The 20,299-nt window shown below is 40.3% G+C and overlaps 1 protein-coding gene across 1 annotated transcript; it reads right to left on the minus strand.

Annotated features, from left to right (window-relative positions):
- Positions 1 to 6,566: 6,566 nt before the first annotated feature.
- Positions 6,567 to 11,780, minus strand: LOC109561009 (olfactory receptor 2H2-like). Its single transcript, XM_070792280.1, has 3 exons — positions 11,732 to 11,780; positions 9,876 to 9,978; positions 6,567 to 7,527 (listed from the first exon to the last, which is right to left on the minus strand). The coding sequence occupies exons 1-3, from the start codon at positions 11,778 to 11,780 to the stop codon at positions 6,567 to 6,569; spliced, it is 1,113 nt and encodes a 370-aa protein (XP_070648381.1).
- Between the last annotated feature and the right edge of the window lie 8,519 nt (positions 11,781 to 20,299).

Consider the following 20,299-nt stretch of genomic DNA (forward strand, 5'->3'; position numbering starts at 1 on the left):
TGACTATGCCAAAGCCTTTGACTGTGTGGATCACAATAAACTGTGGAAAATTCTGAAAGAGATGGGAATACCAGACCACCTGGCCTGCCTCTTGAGAAACCTGTATGCAGGTCAGGAAGCAACAGTTAGAACTGGAAATGGAACAACAGACTGGTTCCAAATAGGAAAAGGAGTACATCAAGGCTGTATATTGTCACCCTGCTTATTTAACTTATATGCAGAGTACATCATGAGAAACGCTGGGCTGGAAGAAGCACAAGCTGGAATCAAGATTGCCGGGAGAAATATCAATAACCTCAGATATGCAGATGACACCACCATTATGGCAGAAAGTGAAGAGGAACTAAAAAGCGTCTTGATGAAAGTGAAAGTGGAGAGTGAAAAAGTTGGCTTAAAGCTCAACATTCAGAAAACGAAGATCATGGCATCCGGTCCTACCACTTCATGGGAAATAGATGGGGAAACGGTGGAAACAGTGTCAGACTTTATTTTTCTGGGCTCCAAAATCACTGCAGATGGTGACTGCAGCCATGAAATTAAAAGATGCTTACTTCTTGGAAGGAAAGTTATGACCAACCTAGATAGCATATTCAAAAGCAGAGACATTACTTTGCCAACAAAGGTCTGTCTAGTCAAGGCTATGGTTTTTCCTGTAGTCATGTATGGATGTGAGAGTTGGACTGTGAAGAAGGCTGAGCACAGAAGAATTGATGCTTTTGAACTGTGGTGTTGGAGAAGACTCTTGAGAGTCCCTTGGACTGCAAGGAGATCCAACCAGTCCATTCTGAAGGAGATCAGGCCTGGGATTTCTTTGGAAGGAATGATGCTAAAGCTGAAACTCCAGTACTTTGGCCACCTGATGCGAAGAGTTGACTCATTGGAAAAGACTGTGATGCTGGGAGGGATTGGGGGCAGGAGGAGAAGGGGACGACAGAGGATGAGATGGCTGGATGGCATCACTGACTCGATGGACATGAGTCTGGGTGAACTCTGGGAGTTGGTGATGGACAGAGAGGCCTGGTGTGCTGCGATTCATGGGGCTGCAAAGAGTCGGACACGACTGATCGACTGAACTGAACTGAACTGAAGTCTACAAATTAAATTGAATTGAATTACTACATCCACTGTAGTCATTGACCAACAGTGCACTCTGTGCTTCAGACAGAGGAAATTAAAGATGACTACAAGATGCTTTGTGTTGTGGGCAAACAGTTTTCTTAGTTAGATGTATCTCAGGAAGAATTTTAATAAACCCAGTTTCTTTCATCTTACCTTACATAAAAAAGCACAGTAATCATTAACTTGAGATATTTTTTCTTTGTGACTAGCAATAATCTTTTACCAAGATGTATTCTTAGCTACACTCATTCCCTAAGGCCTTCAGTTTTAAGAATTTGTCTTGGATTTATCTCATGTATACTGGCTTCTTCCCCTACCTCTTTGGAGCAGTTCCTCAGAGGTATCTGAGAGGCTGTCTCCTGGGCTAAAGTCCTCAGTAAGATCTTGAATAAAATTTAACTTGTATATTTTTCTTTCAGTCAATATTCATCTGGAATAAATGTCTTAAAAATTGTATAAAAATCATACAAAAGAAGACCTGAATGAATGGAGAGATTGAGAGATATGTCATATTCATGGATGGGAAGATTCAGCAGCATTCACTGCTGATTATCCCTCCCCTCAAACTAAAATTCAATGCAATTGTTATTAACATACTGACAGAGATTTCCACAGAATTGAGCAAGATAATGTTTAAATGAATATGAAAAATAAGAATCAAAGCATATCTGGAAGAAACTCAACAACATAGCAGAACTTGACACACTAGAGATTAATAACTGACTGATGTAATATAAACAGGATAGAATTCATGCACAAGCATAGGCATGCATGGTAATATGATTTATGACACCAAAAATGTTGAGAAAAGGAAAGACTAGTCAATGAACCTGACTGGGACAAGCAGCCATGTACATAGAAACATTATATTTCTGCCTTATATAATACAAATAAATTACAAATGTAATGAAGACAAACTTTAAAAGCAAAGCTATATGTACAACAATGTGACTATAGTTAACAATACTGAATTGTATCCTTGAAGTTTGCTAAGAGGGTAGGTTTTAAATGTTCTCAGCTCACGCAAATACACATGTATACACAAAAGGAAAAGTGCAACTATGTGAGATAATGAATATGTTAGTTAGCTTGATTGAGATGATTGTTTCACAATGTATGTATGTGTGCATGCTCAGTTGCTAACTGACTCTTTGTGACCTCATGGACTGTAGCCCACCAGGCTTCTCTGTCCATGGAATTCTCCAGGCAAGAATACTGGAGTAGGCAGTCATTCCCTTCTCCAGGGTATCTTCCTTATCTAGGGATCAAACCTGGGTCTCCTGTCTTCTTAACAGAGAGAAAAGCCACATTCAAGAATACTGGAGTGGGTTGCTATTTCCTTCTCCAGGGGATCTTCACAACCCAGGGATTGAACCCTGGTCTGCATTTGCAGGCAGATTCTTTACTGTCTGAGCCACCAGGGAAGCCCATTCAAGTCTTACATCAGCTTACTTTTAAAATTCATTACTCAGTTAAATTTATCCTAAACACAGTCAATCCTGACAATGCACAAAACACTTTCCTCAGGGTCCACTTTCCAAAAACCTTCCCATCATTTTCTATATATATCACTTAATTTTTTTCTCTTCAGAAATGGTCAGCTTTAAGACAGAGTTACTTTCTTCTCCCTTAATAAAATACAATTTCATTCCTTGTATCTTCTTTACTGAAAACACACATTCTACTTTCTTTAAAAGTTTTTTCCACATTAAGTTCACCTTTCCTGTTAACAAATTTGTAACAGAATAAGGTCTTATTTGATCTCTAGTAAATATAGGTACAACAGAAGTTCTGTACTTAACACTGATGACTCTAAAGACATGTATATATTAATTCAACAAGGTTAAGCCACATTTAGTACTAAATATGAGTTTAGTACTGAGTATTTTCCAGATGATATGAACCTGAAATTTATTCTGGCTGGATTATTTTCTATTTCTGAGTATTTGTATAAGCACTCAATTTCCTTTAAGCCAATTAAATAGAACTCTTTTGAATTAATTTTTGGCAATACCATGCAGCGGTAACACACAAATTCTTAACAATCACACACACACAGAGGTCTCATAGTTCCCATTACAAAATTTCAGCCTTGAGTCAGGTACAATATCATAAAACTCATCAGCTACAAACTGTTGGATTGCAATTAGGCTTCTGGCAGATGGAACAAATCAAACTCATTTTTCTAGACGGCTAAATCTTTTTACTAATATTTACAGAAAAGACTGGTTTACCTGATGGTGCAGTGGTAAAGAATCCATCTACCAGTGCAGGAGAGGTGTGTTTGATCTCTGGGTCAGGAAGATCCCCTGCAGGAGGAATGGCAACCCACCCCAGTATTTTTGCCTGGGAAATCCCATAGACAGAGGAGCCTGGAGGGCTACATTCCCCAGGGTCACAAAAGAGTTATGGAGAACAGTGTGGAGATTCCTTAAAAAACTGGAAATAGAACTGCCTTATGATCCAGCAATCCCACTGCTGGGCATACACACTGAGGAAACCAGAATTGAAAGAGACACGTGTACTCCAATGTTCATCGCAGCACTGTTTATAATAGCCAGGACATGGAAGCAACCTAGATGCCCATCAGCAGATGAATGGATAAGAAAGCTGTGGTACATATACACAATGGAGTATTACTCAGCCATTAAAAAGAATACATTTGAATCAGTTCTAATGAGGTGGATGATACTGGAGCCTATTATACAGAATGAAGTAAGCCAGAAAGAAAAACACCAATACAGTATATTAACGCATATATATGGAATTTAGAAAGATGGTAACAATAACCCTGTATACGAGATAGCAAAAGAGACACTGATGTATAGAACAGTCTTTTGGTCTCTGTGGGAGAGGGAGACGGTGGGATGATTTGGGAGAATGACATTGAAACATGTATGATATCATGTATGAAACGAGTCGCCAGTCTAAGTTCGATGCACGATACTGGATGCTTGGGGCTGGTGCACTGGGACGACCCAGAGAGATGGTATGGGGAGGGAGGAGGGAGGAGGGTTCAGGATGGGGAACACATGTATACCTGTGGTGGATTCATTTTGATATATGGCAAAACCAATACAATATTGTAAAGTTAAAAAATAAAATAAAATAAAATAAAATAAAAGAATCTATAGGGAATTCTATCAAGCAGTCCATCACATCAAAGACCACCCAAGGCTTTACATTACTTAGGCAGATGGTATCTTTAGTCAGAGCTACTTTTTGATTCCTTCAGTCTTCTGATTGCAAAACTATCGATGGCCCAGGGGCCACCCACCACTCTCTGGCATCTGGGGCATTCCTTCTTCCAATGTGCTGCTTGTTTGCCAGGGTCTCCTTGATCGCAATCCTCATCCAGTGCCCCTTTCATCTGCATGGAGTACACTAGTCCTGCCTGGGTACTTGTAAGCCGGCTGGTCTGCCAGGGCCAGATTGGATCAGAAAAACCAGCTTCCCCTTTGGGCTCTCCGAGCAGAAAAAGCTACTTCCAACATTTGGGCCTTTAAAATATTTCTCTGGGTGCATTCAGCATTTAAGGCCATATGCTTATTATTGAAACTGAATAAGCTAATTGGAACAACTCACACTGAAGTGATTCAGAAATCACTTTCTGAATTTTGTGCCTGATGTCTGGGGAAGACTGGCCTATGGAATCCAAAAGGGCCTGTCCTTCAGGAGAGGAGAAATCTATGTTTGCATACTTTTAAAAAATCTCCACTTGTCTCCTTTGGAATACTACAGGATTTTCATCCGACCCTTATTGGACCTCTTTTGCCTTTTCATATTTAACAAGTTTTACTGTAAGTTTCTTCATACCTTCTATTAAATGGGTAATCATATGGTCCCATCTATTTCTATCAATTGAATTCACCAAGTAATTCCATTGTGGATTTCCCTCACGGATGGCCTCATTCCCAACTAAGTATACTGACTGCATGGTCCTGTAGGGAGGGTCTATTAAAATGTCCTGTATGTACTTCCTGGATTTATCCCTCCAAGTTACACATGCCTTAACTTCTTTTTGGGTTCTATTACCTAAATGCAAGGCCATGAAAATTTGAACACAGTGTACTTCATTCCATTTTCAATTTCTGAACTGATATTGTGGCCAAACTGGGTGACATAACTTAATAAGTTTTTCCCTTCTTCATTCCTGTTGTTCAAATTGTTCCCAGTCCTGGAATATCTGGCCCAGAGACCTATCAGCCAGAATTGATGCAGCCTGCAATGGCACCCCACTCTAGTACTCTTGCCTGGAAAATCCCATGGACGGAGGAGCCTGGTAGGCTGCAGTCCATGGGGTCGCAAAGAGTCGGACACGACTGAGCGACTTCACTTTCACTTTTCACTTTCATGCATTGGAGAAGGAAATGGCAACCCACTCCAGTGTTCTTGCCTGGAGAATCCCAGGGACGGGGGAGCCTGGTGGGCTGCAATCTATGGGGTCGCACAGAGTCGGACACGACTGAAGTGACTTAGCAGCAGCAGCAGATCCATTTTTAGGGCCAAAACTGAAACTGAGGTGATGTCATTAGCTGTGAAAATTGGTCAAGATTTCCACTTACTATTATAGATACTATCCCTTCGAAGGCAGTCTTCCAACCAGGTATTACTAAAAGAAACAGCACAGAAGGTAAACCCAACAGTGCTGACAATGAGCGGGAGTTGGTCTAACTGGTCTCCATTGAAAGAAAACCTTTGCAGGTAGAAAAAGCCTGTCCAGGTGACCTTGCTTGTTGCTTGGTGGCATCTTGAGGTTGCTCTTTTCAATAGTCAGATTTAGCAATTTCATTCATTTTCTTGTGCTTCCTTAGTGCTAGGGGTTGTAGCTACTTCCTTTTGCCTTTCCTTCCTTCAATAGCTAGTTAATAATTCCTTATAATAAGTTCTCTCTTTTAATAGAGACACAGACATAGAGAACAAACTTATGGATTCCAAGGAGGAAGGAAATGGGATTAATTGGAAGATCAGGATTGACATATATACACCACTATATATAAAACAGATAACTAATAAGAAGCTACTCTAGAACGGGGAACTCTACTCAGTGTTCTGTGGTGATCTAAATGGGAAGGAAAACTAAAAATGAGGGATATATGTCTATGTATAACTGATTCACTTTGCTGTATGGCAGAAACTAACATAACATTGTAAAGCAACTATACTCCAATAAAAACTGAAAAAAATAAAATATATGGTGTCTATTATGTGCTGGTAACCTGATGGGAACAATGTTGCACTTCCATTTAAATTTAAGAACAATATTGCAGGGTGCATCAGATTTTAGTATTGACGGATCTTCTGTCTGGACAAATAAGGCTTTTGACCTTTCATATTCTTGTTGATAATTGAGAGTTCCCACAAAAGAAATACCACATATTTAATGCTGTGAGCAACTGAACTGGACAAAGGCTGACAAATTAGCTCATGAATCTGAGCTGATTTGCTTACTGCACATTGGATGTTCTGTCTTTCCCAAATAGCCTCTTGAGAGCCCCCTTCATGTCCTTGTTCCTCAAGGTATAGATGAGAGGGTTGAGAGTGGGGGTCACCACAGTGTAGAAAAGAGTTAGAAACTTTCCTCCCTTCTGGGAAAAATGGCTTCGGGGCTGGATGTAGACAGCAGTGACTGTGCAGTAGAAGAGGAAAACAACCACCAGGTGAGAGGAACAGGTTTGGAAGGCCTTCCTCCTCCCTTCATGGGACTGGATGGCCAACACTGTCCAGGCAATGTGACCATAGGAGATAAGGATGAGCAGGAGTGGCACCATCAGGAAAACAGAGCCAATAACAGAAATCTGGAGCTCATTGGAATGTGTGTCCCCACAGGCCAGACGGATCAGTGCAGGGACTTCACAGACAAAGTCATCCACCCGGTGATGATGGCAAAAGGGGAGCTTCATGGTGGTGGGTGACTGCACCAAGGTGCCAAATATCCCACTTGTCCAGACCAAAAATGCTAGCTTGTGACACACGTGAGGCTGCATGATGACTGTATAGTGTAGGGGTCGGCATACTGCCACATATCTGTCGAAGGCCATGACCAGCAGCAGCACACACTCAGCAGCTCCCAGTCCCAAGAAGATATAGAGCTGGACTGCACATCCCAGGTAGCTGATGGTCTTGTCTGGGCCCCTGAGATGGACTAGCATCTGGGGAATGCAGCTGGTGGTGAAACAGAGGTCCAGGAGGGAGAGGTTGGTGAGGAAGAAGTACATGGGGGTGTGGAGGTGGGGGTCTAGGTGGAACAGAAGTATGATTGTGGTGTTGCCCATTAGGGTGACCATGTAAGAGATAGACACAGTCACAAAAAGGGTCATTTCAAGGCTGGGGTTATCTGAAAAACCCAAAAGGATGAAGTCATCTGGGATGGTGCCATTGACATGTCCATCTAGTGCCCATCTGGGACTGCAAGAAGCAAGACATCAATTAGAATATCACCTAGAGGTAGCAGAGAAAAGTGATTTGTGATTTTAGAAAACTGTCTCTATTATCTTATATTAATATTTTTTTCTGATGTTTTGCTGACCTTTTATTCATCCTGTTAATTTTTGGATATTTTCATCTGTTCATTTCTTCAAACTTGGATAATTCTAGCATTTTCCTAGAAGCCAAGAATATGGTAAGTGAATGTTCAAAATTAACCCTTGCCACTACAGTCAACTACATGCTAAAAACTGGACAACCTACAAGAAATGGAAAAATTCTTAGAAATATACAAACAACCAAGACTGAATCAGGAAGAAATGGAAAATCAAAATAGACCAATTACTAGTCAGGAGATTGAATGAATAATCAAAACTCTCCCAACTAAGAAACACCCAAAATCAGACAGCTTCCCTGGTGAATCTTATCAAATACCCAAAGAACAAATAATGCCAAACCTTCTCAAACTCTTCCAAAAAATCAAAGGTGAAGAAAAACTCCCATACTCACTTTATGATTCCAGCATTACCCTGATACCAAAGTCAGATTCTAGATATGCTACTGGAAGAGAAAACTAAAACCAATATCCCTGATACCTATGGGTGAAAAAATTCTCAATAAAATGCTGGTAAATCAAATTCAGCAGCACATTAAAGAATCATGCACCATGACGAAATGGAATTTGGCTTTGGGATGTAAGGATAATTCAACATAGGTACATCAATCAGTGTGATACAACACATTAATAAAATGAAATGATAAATCATATGACAATCTCAATAGATACAGAAAATCATTTTATAGAATTCAACATCTGTTCATGATAAAACTTTTTAACAAATTAGGTATAGAAGGAAAGTATCTCAGCATGCTGTGCTGTGTTTAGTCACTCAGTCATTTCCGACTCTTTGAAACCCTATGGACTGTAGCCTTCCAGGCCTCTCTGTCCATGGGAATTCTCCAGGCAAGAATACTGGACTAGGTTGCCAGGTCCTCCTCCAGGGGGTCTTCCCAACCCAGGGATCGAACCCAGGTCTCTCACACTGCAGGCAGAGTCTTTACCATCTGTGCTACCAGAGAAGACCATGAATACTGGAGTGGGTAGCCTATCCCTTTTCCAGGGGATCTTCCTGACCCAAGGATTGAACCAGGGTCTTTTCCTGTATTGCAGGTGGATTGGTTACCAGCAAGCTACCAGGGAAGCCTATTTCAGCATAATAAAGGCCATATATGGCAAGTCCACAGCTAACATCATACTCAATGGTGAAAGTTTGAAAGCTTTTTCTTTAAGATTAGGAATAATACAGGGGATTCACTCACTTACCACTCATAGTTCTACAAGTCCTAGCCAGAGGAATCAGGCATGAAAGACATACAAAAGGCAATAGAATTGGAAAGGATTCCAATTTGCAGATGATTTAATTCGAAGATGATTTAATTCTGTGTTGCTGTTCATTTGCCAAGTCATGTCTGACTCTTCACAACCCCATGGACTGCAGCATGCCAAGCTTCCCTGTCCCTCACCATCTCTTGGAGGCTGCTCAAATTCATGTCCATTGAATTGGTGATGCCGTCCAACCATCTCATCCTCTGTTTTCCTCTTCTCCTGTCTTCAATCTTTCCCAGCATCAGAGTCTTTTCCAAAGAGCTGGCTTTTCACATCACATGGCCAAAGTACTGGAGTTTCAGCTTCAGCATCAGTCTTTCTGATGAATATTCAGGGTTGATTTTTTTTAGGATTGACTCGTTTATTCTCCTTTCTGTCCAAGGGACTCTCAAGAGTCTTGTCCAACACACAATTCAAAACCATCAATTCTTTGGTGCTCTGCTTTCTTTATGGTCCAGCTGTCACATCCATACATGACTACTAGAAAGACTATTGCCTGGATTATATGGACCTTTGTTGACAAAATGATGTCTTTGCTTTTAACATACTGTCTAGTTTTGTCATAGCTTTTTTCCCAAGAATCAATCATCTTTTAATTTCATGGCTACACTCACCATCCACAGTGATTTTAGAGCCCAGGAAGAGGAAATTTGGCACTGCTTCTACTCTTTCTCCTTCTATTTGCCATGAAGTGATGGGACTGGATGCCATGATCTTCAGTGTTAGTCGCTCAGCTGTGTCCAACTCTTTGTGACCCCCATGGACTGTATCCCACCAGGCTCTTTTGTCCATGGAGTTCTCTAGGCAAGAATACTGGAGTGGGTTGCCATTTCCTTCTCTAGTCATGATCTTGGTTTTTTAAATATTCAGTTTTAAGCTGGCTTTTTCACTCTCCTCCTTCATCCTCATCAAGAGGTTCTTTAGTTCCTTTTCCTTTTCTGACATTAAAGTGGTATAATCCGCATATCTGAGGTTGTTGATATTTCTCTGAGCAATCTTGATTCCGTCCTGTGTTTCATTCATCCTGGCATTTTGCACGATGTACTCTGCATATAAGTTAAATAAACAGGGTGACAATAAACAGCATTGTCGTACTACTTTCTTAATTCTGAACCAGTCAGTTGCTCCTTACAAGGTTCTAACTGTTGCTTCTTGACCCATATATAGGTTTCTCAGGAGACAGGTAAGATCTTCTGGTATTCCTATCTCTTTGTTTTCCACAGTTTATTATGATCCACACAGACAAAGGCTTTAGCGTAGTCAATGAAAGAGAGGTAGATGTCTTTCTGGAATTCCCTTGCTTTCTCTATGTTCCAACAAATGTTGGCAATTTGATCTCTGGTTCCTTTGCTTTTTCTAAATCCAGCTTGATTAACAGCCTAGTCCAAGTGGCATGCAAAATTCATAGATGCTAATACCTGTTTGCAGGGCACTTAGTATTCACAAATCATTTTGCCTCCATTTAATGACCAAAACACTGGTGCTCTAAATAAAACATATACAATGTGGCAGCTATTTACTTGCCAGTGAATGACTGTTGCTTTCTGGTTTTATTGATATGTATTTTCAAGAGAGGAGTAAAAAAAATCCACAGTTACAGCAATTGAGAGCTAACTAAAGTTCTGAACATCCAGAGTCAGATTATTTTAAAATTGTTGACTAGAAGTTGACTTTCTGTGCAATGATATCATAGTAGATCTTAAGAACTAATAAAGATGCTAAATCTTTGGAAATCTCCATGTAAGTATGAGACATTTTACTCTATAAGAAATGACCTCCTAAGTTCTAATAACAGAAGGGTCTGTGACAATAACAGCCTTCTTTGGAAAAATCTAGATGAGAAATGAATTGTGTGAGGGAAGAAAAATAATTATTACTTAACAAGAAAGTTGTTTTAATGAGTCTAAGCTATTGTTATTTTGATCAATTGCTATTTTAATAAATATATATATATCTGAATCAAATGTTATTTTAATATATGTATGTATGAATCTGATGAGTCTGAATCAATTGTTATTTTAATATCATATATGTATGTATGTATATGTGGTGTTAATATCCATCTTAGAATTTAACACTGAGTGAAAAAGTAAAAGTGTTGGTTGCTCATTTATGTCCAACTCTGTGCGACTCTGTGGACGGCAGCCCACCAGGCTCCTCTGTCCATAGAATTCTCCAGACAAAAAATACTGGAGTGAGTAGCCATTTCCTTTTCCATGGAGTCTTTCCCCACCCAGGGATAAAACCTGGGTCTCCTGAATTGCAGGCAGATTATTTACCATCACCAAGGAAACCTTAAAACTCAGTAACTACTGAAAAAACAGCCTTCATTTTCAACAATTTATCATATACTTTTTCAGCAAATCAGGCTATTAAAGAAAAGGTGTAATCTGCAAGCTTAGATTCAAAGTATATCTTCTTATTTGCATCCCCTATGTGTTTTTAAATAAAGAAACCTTAAATATATGGTGAAAAAAAAAAAAAAAACCCAGCTTGAATATCTGGTTTTCTCAGTTCATGCAATGCTGAAGCTTAGCATGAAGGATTTTGAGTATAACCTTACTAGCATGGAAGATGAGTGCAATTGTCCGGTGGTTTGAATATTCTTTAATACTGCTCTTCTTGAGAATTGGCATGAGGATTTATCTTTTCCAGTTCCGTGGCTACTGCTGGGTTTTCCAAATTTGTTGACATATTGAGTGCAGCACTTCGATAGCACCATCTTTTAGGATTTTAAATAGCTCTGCTGGAATTCCATCACCTCCATTCACTTTATTGACAGCATGTCCTAAGGCTCACTTGACTTCACACTCCAGAAAGTCTGGTTCTGGGTGAGTGACCAGACCATCGTGGTTGTCCAGTTCATTAAGATTTTTTTTTGGTACAGTTTTTCTGTGTATTCTTTCCATCTTTTCTTTATCTCTTCTTCTATTAAGACTTTACCTTTTCTGTCCTTTATTGTGCCCATCATTGGATGAAATATTCCTTCGATATTTCCAGTTTTCTTAAAAAGATCTCTGGTCTTTCCCCTTCTGCTGTTTTCCTCTATTTCTTTGCATTATTCATTGAGGAAGGCCTTCTTGTCTCTCCTTGCTGTTCTCTGAAACTCTGCATTTAGTTGGGTGTATTTTCCCCTTTCCCCTTGCTTTTCATTTCTCTTCTTTCTTCAGCTATTTGTAAAGACTCCTCAGACAACCACTTTGCCTTCTTGCCTTTCTTTTTCTTTGGGGTGGCTTTGTTCACTGCCTCCTGTACGATATTATGAACCTCTGTCTATAGTTCTTCAGGCACTCTGTTTATCAGATCTAATACCTTGAATCTATTTGTCACTTCCACTGTATAATTGTAAGGGATTTGATTTAGGTCATACCTGAATGGTCTAGTGGTTTTCCCTAGTTTCTTCAATTTAAGTCTTAATTTGGCAATAAGGAGTTCATGATCTGAGCCATAGTCAGCTCCCGGTCTCGTTTTTGCTGACTGTATAGAGAGCTTCTCCATCTTCGGCTACAAAGAATTTAATTGATCTGATTTTGGTACTGACCATTTGGTGATGCCCATGTGTAAAGTCATCTCTTTTCAGAAAATGGTGTTTACTATGACCAGTGAATTCTCTTGGCAGAATTCTGTTAGCCTTTGCCCTGCTTAATTTTGTACTCTAAGGCCACACTTACCTGTTACTCCAGGTATCTCTTGATTTCTTATTTTTCATTCCAATCCTCTATGATGAATAAGAAATTTTTTTTGTTGTTAATTCTAGGAGGTCTTCATGAAGTGAAATGAAAGTCACTCAGTCGTGTCTGACTCTTTGCAACCCCATGGACTATACAGTCCGTGGAATTCTCTAGGCCAGAATACTGGGGTGGGTAAGCCTTTCCCTTCTCCAGGGGATCTTCCCAATCCAGGGATAGAACCCAGGTCTCCCACATTGCAGGCAGATTCTTTACAAGCTGAGCCCCTATCCCCTATCCAGTGTATCTTCCCTACCCAGGTATCAAACCAGGGTCTCCTGCATTGCAGGTGGATTCTTTACCAACTGAGCTATCACGGAAGCCCAAGGTCTTCATAGAACTGATCAACTTCAGCTTCTTCAGCGTCGGTGGTTTGGGCATAGACTTTAATTACTGTGATGTGGAATGGTTTGCCTTGGGGAAAAAACCAAGATCATTCTGTCATTTTTGAGGTTGCACCCAAGCACTTCATTTCAGACTCTTGCTACTCCATTTCTTCTACGGGATTCGTGCTCACAGTAGTAGATATAATGGTCATCTGAAGTAAATTCACCCATTCCCATCCATTTTAGTTCACTAATTTCTAAGATGTCATTTTACTCTTGCCATCTCCTGCTGGACCAGGTCCAGTTTACCTTGATTCATAGACCTAACATTCCAAGTTCCTTTGCAGTGCTGTTCTTTACAGCATCGGATTTTACTTTCATCACCAGACACATCCACAACTGAGTGTCGTTTCCAGTTTGGCCCAGGCACTTCTTTCTGGAGCTATCAGTATTTGTCCTCTGTTCTTCCCCAGTAGCATATTGGACATCTTCTGACCTGGATGGCTCATCTTTCAGTATCATATTGAAGAAGGGAAGAAGCAGATCGCCCAGACTGAACTAACTCCACCTTATGCTTCTGCTAAGTCGCTTCAGTCATGTCTGACTCTGTGCGACCCCATAGACGGCAGCCCACGAGGCTCCCCCGTCCCTGGGATTCTCCGGACAAGAACACTGGAGTGGGTTGCCATTTCCTTCTCCAATGCATGAAAGCGAAAAGTGAAAGTGAAGTCGCTCAATCGTGTCCAACTTTTAGTGACCCCATGGACTACAGCCCACCAGGCCCTCCGTCCATGGGATTTTCCAAGCAAGAGTACTGGATTGGGGTGCCATTGCCGTCTCCAACTCCACCTTATACTTTAATGAACTCTGGACTACACATCTGGTAACCATGGAGATAATATACCAATGGGTGAGCAGGCCTCCTGGATGGATGAACACTAGACCAGGCTGACCTCATACCTAGACTCCTTAGGAGAAGAATACGATAACTTACTATGTTATTGAATACCTTCTGTAATCTTAATGGTACTTACTGATGTGGGCTACACTGCATAGCTAGTTGGCTTTCAGAATGTGAAACATGACTATAACTTAATTATATCTCCTTCTAACATTTTCCAGAGCAGACTTGAGAAAATTGGGAATGTGGGCTTGGGTACATACACACTAGGTATAAAAGGCAGACACAAAAAATGGTCAGGGTCCCTGGCTAAAGAGGAAACTCTGCCCTGGACCTGCTGGTGTAATAAACTGCACTCCACTATCTGCACTGTCCTTCTGAGTGAGTTTGTTTCCCGGGGTGTTTGGCTACAACAATATCTTTTTGCCTTTTTATACAGTTCATGGAGTTCTCACGGCACATATACTGGAGTGGTTTACCATTCCCTCCTCCAGTGGATCATATTTTGTCAGAACTCTCCACTATGACCCATCCATCTCGGATGGCCCTGCATGACGGCATGGTTCATAGCTTCATTGAGTTATGCAAGCCCCTTTGCTACAACAAGGCAGTGATCCATGAAGGGGAATTTTATGTATAGAAAATCCTAAAAGCACCATCTAAAAACTATTCAATCAAATTAACAAAGTCATTAAAGTTTCAGGATACAAAGTTAATGTACGGACACAACTGAGCAACTATCACTTTCACTTTGAGGAAAAAGAACAAAGTGAGAAGTTTCACACTTCCATTTCAAGCTATAGTATAAAATTAGGAAATTAAACAGTATGAGACTGGCAAAAAAACAGACTAATGAATAATTGGAATAGAACGCAGAGCCCAGAAACAAACTTAGTACATACTTTTAACTAACATTTGCCAAGAGAGCCAACAATAAGAGAGCTCAATAAATGGTGCTAGGAAAATTGAATATTCATATGTAAAAAGAACGAAACTTTTTTATACAGCTCACAAAGCTTAATCCAAAATAGATTAAAGATTTAAGTGTAAGACTTGAAACATAAAACTCCTGGAGGAAAACATAGGGAAGAAAACCCCATAGGTCTTTGCAATATTAAAAATGTGACACCTAAAGCATAAATAGCAATATAAAAAATAAACGTGACTACATAAAACTAAAATACTTCAGCACAGCAAAAAGAAATGTTCAACAAAATTAAAAGATAACCAACAAAATGGGAGAAAAAAGACTTGCAAATCCTTTATCTGATAAGAGGTTAATATCTAAAATATAAAAAACTCATACTACTCAATAGCAAAAAAAAAAAAAAAAAAAAAAGAGCAAAACATCGCCCGAAATCCCAACCAAGCAATCAAACAAACAAAAAAAAAGACACCAAATAATCCAATTAAAAATAGGTAATGAACCTGAAATAGATTTAAGGGCCTAGATCTAATAGATAGAGTGCCTGATGAACTAAGGATGGATGTTCGTGACATTGTACAGGAGACAGGGATCAAGATCATCCCCATGGAAAAGAAATGCAAAAAAGCAAAATGGCTGTCTGGGGAGGCCTTACAAATAGCTGTGAAAAGAAGAGAAGTGAAAAGCAAAGGAGAAAAGGAAAGATATAAGCATCTGAATGCAGAGTTCCAAAGAATAGCAAGAAGAGATAAGAAAGCCTTCTTCAGCGATCAATGCAAAGAAATAGAGGAAAACAACAGAATGGGAAAGACTAGAGATCTCTTCAAGAAAATTAGGGATACCAGGGGAATATTTCATGCAAAGATGGGCTCAATAAAGGACAGAAATGGTATGGATCCAACAGAAGCAGAAGATATTAAGAAGAAATGGCAAGAATACACAGAACTGTATGAAAAAGATCTTCACGACCCAGATAATCACGATGCTGTGATCACTCACCTAGAGCCAGACATCCTGGAATGTGAAGTCAAGTGGGCCTTAGAAAGCATCACTATGAACAAAGCTAGTGGAGGTGATGGAATTCCAGTTGAGCTATTCCAAATCCTGAAAGATGATGCTGTGGAAGTGCTGCACTCAATATGCCAGCAAATTTGGAAAACTCAGCAGTGGCCTCAGGACTGGAAAAGGTCAGTTTTCATTCCAATCCCAAAGAAAGGCAATGCCAAAGAATGCTCAAACGACTGCACAATTGCACTCATCTCACATGCTAGTAAAGTAATGCTCAAAATTCTCCAAGCCAGGCTTCAGCAATACGTGAACCATGAACTTCCTGATGTTCAAGCTGGTTTTAGAAAAGGCAGAGGAACCAGAGATCAAATTGCCAACATCCACTGGATCATGGAAAAAGCAAGAGAGTTCCAGAAAAGCATCTATTTCTGCTTTCTTGACTATGCCAAAGCCTTTGACTGTGTGGATCACAATAAACTGTGGAAAATTCTGAAAGAGATGGGAATACCAGACCACCTGACCTGCCTCTTGAGAAATTTGTATGCAGGTCAGGAAGCAACAGTTAGAACTGGACATGGAACAACAAACTGGGTCCAAATAGGAAAAGGAGTACCTCAAGGCTGTATATTGTCACCCTGCTTATTTAACTTCTATACAGAGTACATCATGAGAAACGCTGGGCTGGAAGAAGCACAAGCTGGAATCAAGATTGCGGGGAGAAATATCAATAGCCTCAGATATGCAGATGATACCACCGTTATGGCAGAAAGTGAAGAGGAACTCAAAAGCGTCTTGATGAAAGTGAAAGTGGAGAGTGAAAAAGTTGGCTTAAAGCTCAACATTCAGAAAACGAAGATCATGGCATCCAGTCCCATCACTTCATGGGAAATAGATGGGGAAACAGTGGAAACAGTGACAAAATTTATTTTTCTGGGCTCCAAAATCACTGCAGATGGTGACTGCAGCCATGAAATTAAAAGACGCTTACTCCTTGGAAGGAAAGTTATGACCAACCTAGATAGCATATTCAAAAGCAGAGACATTACTTTGCCAACAAAGGTTCGTCTAGTCAAGGCTATGGTTTTTCCTGTGGTCATGTATGGATGTGAGAGTTGGACTGTGAAGAAGGCTGAACGCCGAAGAATTGATGCTTTTGAACTGTGGTGTTGAGGAAGACTCTTGAGAGTCCCTTGGACTGCAAGGAGATCCAACCAGTCCATTCTGAAGGAGATCAGCCCTGGGATTTCTTTGGAAGGAATGATGCTAAAGCTGAAACTCCAGTACTTTGGCCACCTGATGCGAAGAGTTGACTCATTGGAAAAGACTGTGATGCTGGGAGGGACTGGGGGCAGGAGGAGAAGGGGACGACAGAGGATGAGATGGCTGGATGGCATCACTGACTCGATGGACATGAGTCTGAGTGAACTCTGGGAGTTGGTGATGGACAGGGAGGCCTGGCATGCAGCGATTCATGGGGTCACAAAGAGTCGGACACGACTGAGTGACTGAACTGAACTGAACTGAATGAACCTTAATAGATATTTTCAAAGAAGATATACAAAAAGCCATAGGAACACAAGAAAATGCTAAACATCACAAGCTATTAGGGAAATGTAAATCAAAATTACAATGATATATCCCCTTACATCAGCTAGAATGACCATCACAAAAAGACAAGTGATAACAAATGCTGACAAAGATATAGAGAGAAGGGAACCTTTGTGCACTGTTGGTGTGATTGTAAACTGGTGCAGACATAATGGAAAACATATATGAGATCCCCAAAAAATTAAGATTAGAACTACCGTATGATCCAGCAAATCCACTTCTGGCAATAGAGCCAAAGGAAATGAAAGCAATAACTCAAAAAGATATCTACACTCCTGTGCTAATAGTAGCAGAGTTTACGATGGCCAAGACCTGGAAACAACCTCTCTGTTGAATGAATGGATAAAGCAGCTGTGATATATATATATATATATATATATATATATATAGGATTTCCTATATATATAGGAAATCCTACCTATATTTTTAAATATAGGATTTCCTATATATATATATATTTATATATATAGGATATATATATATATATATATATAGGATTTCCTATATATATAGGAAATCCTACCATTTGCAGCAATGTCATTGTATCTTGAGGACATTATGCTAAGTGAAATAAGTCAGACAGATCAGATCAGATCAGATCAGTCGCTCAGTCATGTCCGACTCTTTGTGACCCCATGAATTGCAGCATGCCAGGCCTCCCTGTCCATCACCAACTCCCAGAGTTCACTCAGACTCATGTCCATCGAGTCAGTGATGCCATCCAGCCATCTCATCCTCTGTCGTCCCCTTCTCCTCCTGCCCCCAATCCCTCCCAGCATCACAGTCTTTTCCAATGAGTCAACTCTTCGCATCAGGTGGCCAAAGTACTGGAGTTTCAGCTTTAGCATCATTCCTTCCAAAGAAATCCCAGGGCTGATCTCCTTCAGAATGGACTGGTTGGATCTCCTTGCAGTCCAAGGGACTCTCAAGGGTCTTCCTCAACACCACAGTTCAAAAGCATCAATTCTTCAGCGTTCAGCCTTCTTCACAGTCCAACTCTCACATCCATACATGACCACAGGAAAAACCATAGCCTTGACTAGACGAACCTTTGTTGGCAAAGTAATGTCTCTGCTTTTGAATATGCTATCTAGGTTGGTCATAACTTTCCTTCCAAGGAGTAAGCGTCTTTTAATTTCATGGCTGCAGTCACCATCTGCAGTGATTTTGGAGCCCAGAAAAATAAAGTCTGACACTGTTTCCACTGTTTCCCCATCTATTTCCCATGAAGTGATGGGACCGGATGCCATCATCTTCGTTTTCTGAATGTAAGTCAGACAGAGAAAGACAAATACAGTATGATATCATTTAAATGTGGAATGCAAAAAGAACGAAACACAACTCCTATAAAAAGAGATCAGATTTGTTGTTACCAGAGGCAGAGGTTGGGGGAATAGGAATTGGAATAAGGTTGTCAAAATGTACCAACTTCCAGTATAAGATAAATGAATAGTAAGGGATATAATACAACATGATAAGTATAGTTAACATTGTTTTATAATGGGCTTCCTTGGTGGCTTAGATGGTAAAGAATCTGCCTGTAATGCAAAAGACCTGGGTTCAGTTCGTGCGTCTGGAAGATCCCCTGGAGAAGGGAATGGCTATCCACTCCCTGGAGAATTCCGTGGACAGAGGAGCCTGGTGGGCTATAGTCGATAGGGTTGCAAAGAGTAGGACATGACTGAGCAATTAGACTCTCACTTTATGATGTACATGAAAGTTACTAAGAACAGATCCTAAGAGTTCTTATCAGAAGGATAGGATTTTTTTCTCCCTTTTTCTTTTTATACCATCTATACGAGATGAAGCATGTAATCATTTCATAATGTATGTCTGTCAAACCATTATGCTGTACACTTTAAACTTACGCAGTGATGTATGTTAACTGTAACTCAGTAAAACTGCAATAAAGCCTCCACAAAACACCTCAACCCTTGCCATCCTTCGGTAGTAGCATTAAATGATTCTTCTAATCTCTTCTTTGGAATCAAGGCTGCCCTTTAGCTTCTATGTAAGTGATTTTGATTGAAATCTGTTTACTCTAACTGGAACTCTGCACCCATCCCACTCCCTCTACCACCCCCCTCCCCCGAAAGCAATCCATTTCTGTACTCATCCTGAGGCATATCTACTCTTTGCTAGTGAGCAGAATTCGACATCTAATGTTGTGTCACTGAATGGCATTTCCATCAAGCAGTAATGAAGCCACCAAGATTTTGTGAGCTGATATGTACTTTTTGTCAGTGTGTGTGCAGGTGCTCAGAGGTTGGCAACAAGCAGCCTCTTAGATACTCTCTTCCCACATCTGGAAAAGCCTTGGCTAATTGATCTTCCTTCCAAAACATTTTAGCTTATAAGATATGGTTGTCCCATTTTACCCCCAACTCCATGGAGCTGCCTGTGATTTTTTCCTAATAATACATGTCTATGTGCAGCCATGAAATTAAAAGACACTTATTTCTTAGAAGGAAAGTTATGACCAACCTAGATAGCATATTCAAAAGCAGAGACATTACTTTGGCAACAAAGGTCTGTCTAGTCAAGGCTATGGTTTTTCCTGTGGTCATGTATGGATGTGAGATTTGGACTGTGAAGAAAGCTGAGCGCTGAAGAATTGATGCTTTTGAACTGTAATGTTGGAGAAGACTCTTGAGAGTCCCTTGGACTGCAAGGAGATCCAACCAGTCCATTCTGAAGGAGATCAGCCATGGGATTTCTTTGGAAGGAATGATGCTAAAGCTGAAACTCCAGTACTTTGGCCACCTCATGTGAAGAGTTGACTCATTGGAAAAGACTCTGATGCTAGGAGGGATTGATTTTACTGATGGTGTTGCTTGTGAGAGGTGGGTCAGAAAAAGGGTAAGGACATCC

This window comes from Bos indicus, chromosome 7 (assembly GCF_029378745.1).
Source record: "Bos indicus isolate NIAB-ARS_2022 breed Sahiwal x Tharparkar chromosome 7, NIAB-ARS_B.indTharparkar_mat_pri_1.0, whole genome shotgun sequence".
NCBI lineage: Eukaryota > Metazoa > Chordata > Mammalia > Artiodactyla > Bovidae > Bos > Bos indicus.

Coding starts and splice junctions, on each gene's coding strand:
- LOC109561009 (XM_070792280.1), bottom strand. CDS start 11,780: ATGGTCTGGTCACTCACCCAGAACCAGACTTTCTGGAGTGTGAAGTCA. Junction 9,979..11,731: donor TTTCTGGAGTGTGAAGTCAA/GTGAGCCTTAGG, acceptor ACTTATATGCAG/AGTACATCGTGCAAAATGCC. Junction 7,528..9,875: donor GCGGATTATACCACTTTAAT/GTCAGAAAAGGA, acceptor TGCTTCTTGCAG/TCCCAGATGGGCACTAGATG.